This window comes from Eufriesea mexicana, unplaced genomic scaffold (assembly GCF_001483705.2).
Source record: "Eufriesea mexicana isolate 0111107269 unplaced genomic scaffold, ASM148370v2 scaffold5020, whole genome shotgun sequence".
Classification (NCBI taxonomy): Eukaryota; Metazoa; Arthropoda; class Insecta; order Hymenoptera; family Apidae; genus Eufriesea; species Eufriesea mexicana.
The window spans coordinates 188,571-201,561 of NW_016912977.1; the positions used below are offsets into that span (position 1 = coordinate 188,571).

At 32.0% G+C, this 12,991-nt stretch overlaps 1 protein-coding gene across 1 annotated transcript; it reads left to right on the forward strand.

The window, feature by feature from the left end:
* Window positions 1-954: 954 nt before the first annotated feature.
* Window positions 955-7,669, forward strand: LOC108551821 (proton-coupled folate transporter). Its single transcript, XM_017906136.1, has 10 exons — window positions 955-1,144; window positions 3,195-3,396; window positions 4,003-4,044; window positions 4,118-4,348; window positions 4,870-5,221; window positions 5,884-6,279; window positions 6,717-6,854; window positions 6,985-7,068; window positions 7,317-7,473; window positions 7,558-7,669. Exons 2-10 carry the CDS (start codon window positions 3,385-3,387, stop codon window positions 7,667-7,669), a joined length of 1,524 nt encoding a protein of 507 aa, XP_017761625.1. The 5' UTR covers window positions 955-1,144; window positions 3,195-3,384.
* The last annotated feature ends 5,322 nt before the right edge of the window (window positions 7,670-12,991 follow it).

Consider the following 12,991-nt stretch of genomic DNA (forward strand, 5'->3'; position numbering starts at 1 on the left):
AAAAATCTCGTGAAATTTTAACAGAATCTGATTAAATATATATATATATACTTTTTCGAACTTTCGTGCAATATCTGTCAATTTAAGAGAAAGAGAAAGTTTCAAAGAACTTTGTCAGATTTGAGAATCACCGTTTTCTCCCTCCAACTTTGATATAATTTCTCGATGGCCTAAACACAGAACCTGAAGTTCACACTAAACATGTACTATAGCTACTTGCGCGATGTGATTTGCCAGAGAAACGTGAAATAAATTTTTATTAAAAAATCTGAAATTCTAATTTTATTAGAAGAACCTAAATTATTTTTCCAGAAACATTATTCATCTATTAGAAAACAAAAATCATTTTGAATTTTATTAAATTATTTAATTTTGTTAAATTATTCTCCTTATTAAACAGTATAGAAAAATCATGTTCGTTTCATGCAGCGAATTTGTTTTATCGATCTCCATTTCTTTTACCCGTGGAAACTGGTTCCATCTGTCGATCAATTTTCATAAAAGGCGAACAGCGGAGTAGGCAAAGTAGAGGAAACTTCTGTACCAAGTTAAGATAAACACGAAACGAAAATAATATTTTATTTCCTATATTACCAAAAAGTTTTAAAAATTAAAGAAAAAGGTTTATTTCCTCCTTCCGTTCTCTTATATAAGCTTATCGATTCAAAAATTCCATCTCTTTCGTGAAATATTTAAAAAATTAAATTAATTATGTTAATGAAAAATATTTCCATATTTTAGTACTAGAAAAGAATTGCGAGTGTTCTTTGAAAAGATTTTTCCAAATTTTCTCCTCTGTTTCCTAAAATCAACTTTCAAAGTTAAATGACCCTTCAAATGATAACATGTTACTAACGTCTGGTTTCTATCTCCATATCTTCCTTATCTAGAATTTTTGGATCTCGAACATTGGCACCATTGCACCTCGGTCAGTCGCTAGGCATATAATGTAACTACTCTGTGAATACTGAAGCACGTGGTGTTTATTCTAGGAACACCGAGCTGATTTAACGAGTCAGCTTTTTCCTGAAGTCTACGACATGATCTTAAAATAATTGCTTCTTGTTAATTGCTACCATCGTTATTGTGCAATCGTTATGTAACCAGACTACTGGATTTGCTCATGGCTGTCGACATGAAAAAGGTTAGACATATGTATATCAAACCATTAGTGGATAAGTAAACAGTACTGCAATGCTTTGAATTTCGTTTGTTTTAATCCTTTAGTATGTCTAATAATGCTTTTGTATCGTATGCGTGTGCTTCCCACCTATATAATATTATATTTATAATGATATCAATAATTATTTTGCTCGCTATATATTCGAATTTTTTCAAGAAATGTTTGAAACGCGATATTTCTGAGATAGTAATATCAGAAAAATTAACTTTGCATTTTTATGAAAGAAACCTTATAAGTTAATCAGTACTGATTGCAATTATCGTAACGTATCAATTAAAACCACCAAAATCGAACGTTAATTAAAGCTAAGATAAACAAAAATAATTTCACATGATATGATTCTATTCTACTCGTTTTATTTGAGTAAATCAATAGCAAGTAGATCTAGATAAATTATACAATAGTGGTCACTTAATTATCCAAGTATTAATTCGTTCCAATTAAATCGGTATTTACTATACTTAAATTAATCTGTTAAAAATTTAGTATACACAAATTATTACAAAATTCAGACTAAACGGCGTTCCTCGCAAGTCTCTTATTAAAAGGCAAACTCGCGTTTCCTTCTGTTTGACTAGACCCTCTCAGTAAGTACAAATTATGCCTATAATAAAATTATTTACCATAACTATTTCCTCTACACCTTCGAATCGGTAAAAATCCGTTAAAAAGGGTAACCACAAAATCGATCTTGAGCATGATACTCGAATTCAACATTTTTTATTTATTAATATACATTTCCAATTATTTGAAATATATTATATTCGATAAAACCTCTAGAACCGGAAAAATATTGTCCGAGCAGTCGTGCCGTGCAATAAGACAAGATATTTGCAGTCAGTTTCTCAAAACAGCATTTCATTTGTCACTCATGCTTCTTTTCGAATATTTCCTCCTTTTAATTAGAATACGACGCAATAAAAAAGAAATTTGATTTTGGAAATCGTGCTTCCCTGAAAATTAACTTCGTGTCTGCATTTTTCAACGGATCTTCGCACTATAATGGTAGTCATAAATAATTTTTTATTTAAAAAATTTTTTAATTTTTTAAATTGTACAGTACTGACTAAAGGTAACACAACGTCAGCCAGCTTATCATCTTTAAATTCCCTGGTGTTTTTCGAGTAATCCTTCTATATCTACGAGCTACGTAACTTCGAATCACTAACTATCACTGCTACTAGTCTGAGCTACCTAGACTGCTCCCTAACTCGCACTTTCACTGGTCACCACGTAATTTTTAGCTTAAATCGGTCGAGACAAAATTCCATTAGACTAATTTCTTATAATGACTCTTAAAATGCATCGTTAAAGCGAGTCAGTGCGTTCAGTTATAAATTCGCACACTCGTTAGTATTCCATGAAAGAGACTATCGTAGATAGTATTTAAGGAACTTAAATTACGATAATCGTTATAACGAACACATCGTTCTTACTGTACATTATATATGTACAATACATACGAGTATCAAGTGAGATAACACTCGATAGTCTTCCACTTTCAAGTGTGGCAATAAATAATTCGAGAAGTCGTCGTGCTGACGGCAACGAAATCATACCATAACAGCCACAGATGCGAGCCAGAAACTGGTCAGTATTGTTTCTTCTATCAAATATAACGTCTAACAATTGACGACAATGAACAGATTAAATCGGCCGTTGTTAAATGAATAAAACAGGTGTAGTGGCTATGCGTGCAATAATACTCTAAATTGTTTAATACGCAATTAGAAGAAACCGTTTTTAAAAAATTCTACGAATTTGCATTTTTCCTGTGGAAATTACGCAACAGATACGAAAATGTTTGAAAATTACTTAATTAATTTTCTTAATTAATTCGACACTTCGTTGAAAATATTATTCGGTACGTTGATTGAGAACAGAATTTTTTATTACTCGGTACATCGTATTTTCTTCCACGTTTTTAATTATTCGAAAGAAAGAAACGTAGAGAAAATAAACGTTTGAATGAAACGAGGTGGTTGTATAAGAACAGAATTGTCTGTTACAGAGAGCCGGAGATTTTTTATAGCGGATTCTGCAATTTTTACGTGACTTCAGCACAAGTAGGATACTGGTGAAAAATTATAAACAGGAGCGATATCGAGAAACGCACACGTAACAATGATCAAGTGAAGTAATCAAATTGAGAGGATTTACGAGTTTATTTTTATTATCTGATAGTAAAACAAGCAACGATCATGGAGAGCGAGGTAAATAAAATAATTATACTTCTATTTCTACCAAGTTATTCTCTTCTTCCTCTCTTTCCGAAAACTTGAATCAAAAATCAATTTTTCCTTTAATAAATTATAATATATATTTACCACTTGCGCTGGAAGGACGTGTCACGCACGTTTTCGTCGCAGAATCATCAACGACGTGGTACACACGTCGTCAGGCAAATCGATTAACTGCACTTTTTGAAAAATCTTAAGTATAAGAAAGTTATGACTATACCAAGTGCTTTGACGCTTAAATTTGAGATTTTTCAAAAAGTGGAGTTAATCGATTTGTACAGTGAACGGCTCAATTGTCAAAGAAACACTGGACCGTTCTGGCACACACATCTGTGAATTTTTGCCATTGCAAATGGTCAAATGAATTTTTACACTCCTCCAATAATTGGCACCAACTGTTATATCAATTATGATGTTACAATCTTAATTATATTTTATAATAATACGTATTGTGGATAAATTAGAATGGTACAAAATCGACTAATACGATGCATCTTCTATACTCTTCTTCTTTCTACTTCTTAATTTTCCATTTAAAATTAGCATTACACGAATTTAATTATTCCGATATAATTTCAGTCTACAGTTGCAATAATACTATCACCCGATCGAGAAGAATATGTAAATATTTTGACTGAAAATGGAGAATTATGTAAATTTATTGATGCAAAAATATTTTTCCAATTTTTGACAGCTGAAGAGAAATAATGATGAAGTAGCGCAGCAGAAATGCCCGAAATATTTTGGCTGGCTAGAAAAAGTTTCAGTGGAGCCAACCATGTGGTTATACATGATGGCATATATGATTACCTCGGTTGTCGAACAAGCTTTTTTCGTTTACAAATCCTGTCGAGTTGACCACGGATATTCCGAAGAAATCTGTTCCAATCTGAACAAGAATGAGAGCATAAAAGCTGAAGTACAGGTCAGGAGTTTATAGTTCATAGTCGTCCATAGTTCAGGAGTTTACACGCGAGTCCTCAGGGGCAAAGAGGATTTTTGCTCCACTGGATTTACGATATACTTAAAATTCATTCTCCAGGCATAATAGTAGAGGAAGTTACGTCGACGCTTCCTTCATTTTATGTTAAACGGTTAACACCGGTTCTGCATTTACGTCTATGCCTTATCACTTGATCCCACTTAATACGGAGTTAGCTACGAAATATCTCTCTTCTCCAGATGCTGTATCAAGTGTAGACTCCTGAGTAGTCTATAGCACTTTCTAGGATAAGTAATTTTTAATTACAAGTAGTACGACACGCGACTACCATTTTCAAAAATTTGTATGTTTTATTTCTCGTTTATTTTTGAATATTACTTCTATTTGTTTAAACCGAAACGAAATATCCTGGGAAAATGTATCGACAAAAATATTTAGTTTAAAATAGTTTAAATAAAAGTTCTCTTTTAAACTAACTTGAATTAAGAGATGGAAACTTCTAGGTTACGGTCTCAAATTTTCATCAATGGAACAACATAGCTGGCCACGTGGCCCCCATAATATTAGCCCTATTTTTTGGTAATTGGAGCGATCGGCGTGGTCGAAAATTACCATTGATATTTGGATTACTAGGAAAGTTTATCTACTCTTTCATGATTGTAATCAATTCCATGATGGATACGTGGAATTTGAACACCGTGATATACACGGCGAGCCTCCCCATGGGAATGTTAGGGGGCGATGTAGCCATTTTTGGAAGCTGTTTTTCGTACATATCAGACATAACATCTGTTCAACAAAGAACCCTAAGAATCACTATTTTAGACGTGGTATACCTTAGCACTATGCCTACTGGTACATTTCCATTCTTTTCTTTTCCTTTTATTTTTATTTTTATTTCAATTTTAAAATGCTCAAAAGCTAACCATTTCTAATTCACGGATATATACAATTGCCAGTATGCCAGTCTTTCTAGCAAATACAGTATTGTTCGTTTAATTAACCTCCTCGTTATCCGTTTAAATGTTCGTCGTCTTATCTGTACTACTTCCTCAGTCAAAACAAGCATTATCTGTTATTTGCATCGAAAATGACTCGACTACTGATGAGCATCGCTAAAATGAAAATAAAATTTGTATACATTTTTACTTCATCGCTATTACAAGATTAATTTAATCGCGCTGTTCAAGTACGAATTCTGTCAGGCAAAAATCTCGTCCAGATATTATCTAACTAGCATTTTAGTATACCTCGCTCGTTCTCCCTGAATACAACAGACTGTATCAATGTCAAAATAAAATCAAACGATTTATAGAAAATCACTTTCCCCGAATAAATAATAACACTAGATTCTAAAAATTTAATCAAACAGTACTGTATTACTAAATATCTTCCAAGCACTACATTATAACAATAACCACAACAACAATAATAATAATAATAATAATAACAATAATAAAATATACATACATAATTTATTTATTAAATATACGCACATAATTTATTTTCAATTTCAGGTGTGGCTTTGGGATCCTATCTCTATTCCAACGTAGTGAACTCATCTTATACTATAATGTTTATTATAAATACTACTTTACTAGCTCTAGCTATAATATACTCATTAATAAGGCTAAAGTGGCAAGTATTGCCTGAGCAACAGTCGTTGGCTGGCATTAATTTATTGACTGACTTTTTCGATAAAAAGCACGTGATCGCTACTATAAAGACAATGACCAAGAGCAGGCCGAATCATAGGAAACTTTATCTGTGGCTTCTCTTGATCATAATGATGCTTTACACTTTCCAAAGGGACGAGAAACCTATGAGTTTCCTGTATACTCAATTGATATTTCATTGGGATGTGAACAAATTTAGTAATTTCAAAACATTCCAATCGACTATGTTTGTCCTAGGTTAGTATCAATGAGATTTATCCTGTTCGAGAATTTATAACAGATAAGTATTATACGAAGAATATTAGCAAGAATTTAGTATACATATTTCGATAAAGATTCGTAAAAGTATAATTTGGATGAATTATTAAATTATTCTCTAAATATTCTCCTAGTGAAATAGAAAAATATAATTAAAAAAAAAAAAAGATGGAACATTCTTGTGAAATAAAATATTACAAAGAACTTAAGAAGTTCCTATTGCTCTTTAACCGCCGTACTTATGTCTCAAGAAAAATGAGACTCCAGCTAGGTCATATTTTCCATACAATTTCAGTGAAAGTAGAAATTCTCTACAAGAGCAGAACTTTCACTGACAGTAATCTGCCTGAGAAACACTCGGAATAACAATCACATTGGAATACATCGATGTGACTATGTATAATTTTCAATTTCAGCGATGCTAATCGGTGTGCCAATAATGAGCAAAGTACTGAAAATGAGAGATACCGTAATAGTAGCCATTGGTGCTGTTGCACATGCATCTGGAAGAGTTATATTCGTGTTGGCCAAAATACCACAATTATTCTACCTTGGTAAGTATAATAAACGATAATTATTCATTAACATAAATGCCATTTAGGATTAAATAATATTTTATATATTAAAATGTGAAAAAATAATTATTTTACGAATTTACGATAAAAGTATTTTTTACGGTTTCAGGTGCTATTGTAGCTGCATTGGGGCCAACAGTGGCACCAGTTCTTAGGTCAATGACCTCGAAACTTACTCCTGTGGAGGAACGAGGTATATCAATCTTTTTAATCATTTTAATTCCATTTTAATTAATTTTAAATTTTACTTTCCAAATAATCACTATATAATGATTCTTTGCACATTATCGATCTTGTGACAAAATATTTTCATGAAAAATTACGCTGCAAAATTTTTAATACTACTAACAAATTCGTATAAATTCCCATAAACCGATATAATAGTAATTTTTTAACGAAAAGCACGAAACATTTCTAAATGACAAATTGGCAACTTCATAGGAAAAATATTCGCTATATTATCAGTCTGTGATAACGCAGTGCCTTTGTTCAGTAGTATATTATATTCCCAATTATATAATGCAACCATAAACACGACACCTGGTTCAATCTACTGGCTAACCTTCACTACTCAAATACTTATCTTATTTCTTATTCTGTAAGTATGCAAAGTTAATAAAATAAAGATGTAGGAAAATTTACGAAAATTAAAAGATCCTATTTAACCTTAATTCTTTTCCAGAACAATTCAACTTCATATGAAAAATAACAATGTCTACGTAAATAATGAGAATTCAACGACGACTTCTATTATGGAACCAAGGAATAATACAGACTTTGAAAAAGCTTATTGAATTTTAGATATTGAGGAATTTTTTAATTCGTTAAAAAATATTCGTATCATTTTTGTTACGTTACTAGACATGTATATAGCGCAAATTGTGCATGAAAAGTACAAAATTACTGCATTTTACGGCTATGTTAAATTTTAAATAAAATGTACCTAAAGCGGTAACGTATTGATGAATCAATCTCTACTGGTATGAAATTAATTAGAATTAATTTCCCTCTACGTCAATCCCATCACAGGTGCAGAATTGTTAGTAAACGAATGAATCATAGCAACTATATGTTAAAATCAAAGTGACTCACGATTAAAAAGAAATATGGCCTTTGATCTACTGCTAATGCTACGTTTCTTAATGCATTTAGATCTCTGCATTTATTTATTTTCTTCTTTGTTTTCGTTTTTCTTCTTTTTTCATTTCAAAGTAACCAATTACCCTGTTAACACTTTGCACTCCAAATTATTTTCCAATTTCTTTGCCAGTAATTCCATACTATCTTAAGTATTTTGTTTGAAATTTACTTCACAAGACAGTTCCTCGACTGCTACTTATTTTAAACAATCTTGTTTACTGATTATATAAAATATAGCTCTTAAACAATGTTGTAATTTATATTTTGAATTTAAATAATTCAAGTAGTTACTTATTTTCTTTTTTCCTGTTCGGTAAATAAAGAATCAAAAAGCGTGGAGTGTAACTCAACATAGGAGTTCCTGTGATAAAAACTGATGTCGTGTCACACTCGACAAAGAAGTGCAAAGAGTTAATCTTTGAAATACCGTTTCGACGATGTTATTACTCATCAGGAAAGAATCATGTTGCCGACCCCGTATCCAGTCCCTGCCCTTGTGCCTCAGATTAGGAAACTCCACAGAATTACAAATTCCATAGCCCCACCAAGGGTCTATGTAAGGACTAGACCTCTTAGTTCGTGGAGTATAAAGGCACGCGACAGCAAGATAGGGAAATACTCCACTTACCATTTCGAAGTTAAACAGAACCTCCTTAAAGAACCGTCCGTCACTAATCGTCGTCAAGCAAGAACGATCTAGTGACGATATACATACCCGATGAATGCGAAACCACACACACCAACTTTCGATTAGGTGATTGCTATTCACCACGTATACGAGTTCAAACGTGTCAAGGATGCATGTATAGAACCATTGTTTACCATTTAAAATTCTCAACTGACGATAACAATAATAAAAACATCTATCAAAAATACATACAATCTTATTTTCCCCTCATTTATGCGATATGTCTACAATTTTAAAAAGATAAATAATTTTCCCTAATCTTCTTCTAAATTTCCGAGTCCCAGAAATTAATTTTAATTCAATGCCACGATTTTAAAAAATGAAACGCCATTTTTCTTTTCTTAAAATTTCCGAGCCCCAGAAATTAATTTTAATTCAATGCCACGATTTTAAAAAATGAAACGCCATTTTTCTTTTCTTTAGATAAATATTTTTCGTTTCAAACTAAATATATCGAGTCCACGAAGATTCACTTTATAATTTCTTTTATTCAAATTTATATCGTATGTTAATTAAGCATATGAAAATTATGAAGAATATAAGAGATATTTATACAGCTATTTCTCCGATGTTAAATATAATTTTTATCTTGAACCTAAGATTTCATAAATGTAATAAGAACTAGAATTTTTAGTAAGAAAATTAAACGACTCGATATTATATTGTATGTTATTGTAAACACCATCGTGTACAGTAATAACGTACTGTATACGATATTAAGAAACAGTTTAAAAACAAAAACGAATATGAATTCGGCTTGCCAGATGGAATTCCTGAAAGCGTTACAAGAGCCTGATAAATGGAAGAGCACGTGTGAATGAGAATTAGCAGACCCATGACACGATCCTGCAAAAGTAAACGGGAATTCCTCGTTTCGTTTATACGGGTGATATCGGCGTGTGGAAAACATTTGACCTACATAGGTGTCCACCTCTTGAAAACTCATGGGTATAAAAGGTCTGCGAGCTTTTGCAAGGAACCTGTACATGTTCAAACTTTGACAGAAGACGTTGCAAAATTGACTAAATAAAAGAAACTACACAAGATTGTTACAAGACTTCCAGCAGATCTGTAGGACTAACTTCACAATGGTAATACAGACATAGAGGGTGGAGTAGTAGTTAACAAAATGTTTTATCTTCCTTTTATAATGGGAAAAAATAACGTTCTTTCACATCCTTTTAATGTTGTTTTGTTCAGAACATAGAATAATTCTTTTTATTCTCCAATAAAACAAGAGTAAAAAAGTACATTGTTGAAAATATGCAATAAAATGACACCACTTCTTTAAGTTCTTTTTATGGAAGTCTTTATTGATAGGACTCTCTATTAATAAAGATCTGTGCAATGGTTAAAAAATAATTCTTTTTACTCTTTTAATTTCTATTTTGTTAAAAATAAAATTTAAATCGCAGGAATAACCTTTTTACGCTTTTTCAGTTTACTGCTCTACTGTAGGAAGATATCAGTAGCCGATTGACACGTCATTTAAAGGAGATATTGGAAAGAGGAACTGAATCCAAAATAAGAAACTTAAGTTTTGGGTATTTACTAATTTACAAGATATAAATACAAAATTTTAAATACTATACATTGAATTCTATCTATATAGACCGTTCTTGCCAATTGTCAAATGACCAATGATGCAGTGTGTAGTATAGTGATTAAAGTATTGGTTTAGGGTAATTAAAAAGACGGCCATCGACAGACGTTCATTTATACCATATTGTCTCACAAATACACACGCATAAGAAAAATTCAATGTATAGTACCATAAGTTTTGTGATATCTCGGAAATCAATACATACCTCAAGTTAAAATTTTATATTTTAGATCCATTCCTTCTCACCACTATTTCGCTCAAATTTCATGGCAATCGGCTGTTTATACCTTCTGAAAGAATATCCGAGTTATTTTATTGGAGAATAAAATACATACCTAAGAAATATTTTTTATTTTCTTATGATTATATACTGAACGATAGATTCAGAAAAAATTCCACTGCAATTTCTTATCAGCTTTAACATTATGCTATTCAAATATTTCTTCTTCATGTGCAATTTTAGCTATCCAAAGAAACGTTTATATTCGCTTCAGTGTATGATTATAGAAAAATAACTAGAAATCTTCTATAAATTGTAAAAAGACTGTTAAAAGATATCTCCTATTCTAAAAAATTGTAACAAACTGAAACTACTTTCAGATATCAACAAGAAGAATATTCAACATCCTCGTTGCAACCCTAATTATGTTCGTAACCCTAATAAATGCGATATCAAGCACAACTCGCGTCCCAGCTGGGGCCATAACGGCTTACCCCATACCTCAGCGACCACCATACGCTCCAAATCCTTGGGTTTATCCGAAACCGACAGTGGAACCACCAATTCTTCAATAAAAAAATCCTACACAGAACATCATGAAGATCAAATAATTCGAAAAATACAGGCCGCACAGATCTCACGTTGATTTGTGAAAGGATAACATAATTTTTATCTTGGGAACACAGACGTATGTATATACGTTAAAGCAACTCGATCTCCAGACCATCCAGACGAAACCAACGATATCACAACAGCACCTTGAAAAAGGTTATTTAAAATTTTAATATAAATATAGAATTGATTCTAAATGTATTTTATATCGCAGAAAAAAAGAAATATTCTTATAATAATGTTACCCTCCTTCTTAATTACTCTACAAATTAAACGCATATATTTCGAAATAATTTGTTATCCAAATAAAGACACCGTAGAAACACCATGCACGGCGAAACATATCTTCTTGAGAGGTAGCTGTCGAAGAAGTCTCTATTTATGAATTTTGTCCATTTTTAAATATATTGTACAAATCAATATTTCGAATAATAAATTTTTCTTTTATATGGTAGGGGGCGTTCTCCCTACTGCATACACCCCTGAACAGATCTAAATACATTACACATTTAACATTGTACCAAATGTGGTTTAAACGATCATTTTTCTTAATACTCGATTGTTATATCGTCGCCGAGTGTCGAATATCCAACAACACGCACTCACATATAGCACCAGTTTCTACCGGGTGTCCCATTTAAAATCTACCCATCTTCTTTTTCAAATACACATGAACGCGTGTAATCCCGCCATGAGAAACATAGCCAAACCTAACCGAAATTTGCTGTTATATAAAATTGCATAATGCAGCTTGAAAAAGAAATAAATTTTAAACGAGACTCACTATAGAAGCCGGGGCCAGATATTAATGCGCTTCATCGGTTGCGCGCGACATTCAGCGGCGACTACTAGAAGCTAATTATTCTGCCGCGTACTTATATGGAGATTTTTACATTTAATTCAAAAAATTTTTCTTTCATATCTTGGAAATTACTAATTTTCCGAAAATAATATTTTACATTTGCGTTCTAACCTCCCATCCCATCCTCCTACAACTTGGTGCCGATCAAAAATGTCTGCGGTTTGGAAGAATACTTGTAATAGACAGCCCTATTTTCCGAGCATTTGCAAAAAACTTCTACATTAAATTCTACGTACATAAATACATTCATGATTACGTATACACTAGATGTTTTTATAGGCATTTATATAAACCATAAACAAAAAATGAAGGTGAGGTTGTAAACCATTAAACGCAATTAGTTGAATATATAATTTTGTCGAGCAAAGTGAAATATGAAAATTGTATCCATTATTAAGAGTAAGATATTCAGAATATGTAGTTACCGTGCAATTATATTATCAGATTATTCGCCGGTGATTAGTTCTTCAGTGACATTGATAATCTTCAAATATGTTATGAATAGGGACATTTTGAACAGCTTCTTCCTCTACCAATTATAGGTGAACGGTCTCACTTTCCGAATTATCAACAACATTCCTTCGAAATCTGATCATGTGTTTGTGTAATAATCACGAACAAAGAAGAAGGCATAGGAACCCGGCACGTCATCACACTATTGATGTCTGCCGAAAAATAAACTGTTTATGCTTAGCACTATCAACTGTTTCTCGAAGTAATAGCGTAGAAATTACAAAAGCACTGTTAATCTTTATGGTATAAAAGTTTATCAAAAATTTGTTAAACTAAGACGAAGCAGAGCTTTCCCTCCTGCGTAATTTAACCTAATTAATAAATTAAATTTGGGTGAGATTATTATAGAGGTGCAGGAGTAGTACTCTCTCCCGATTCCAGTCTAAGTGTTAAAATTTTGAACAAATTTTTGACTATGTACTATTTCTACTGTTTTATATTAATACACATTATTTACGACACAATAAAGAAGAACACC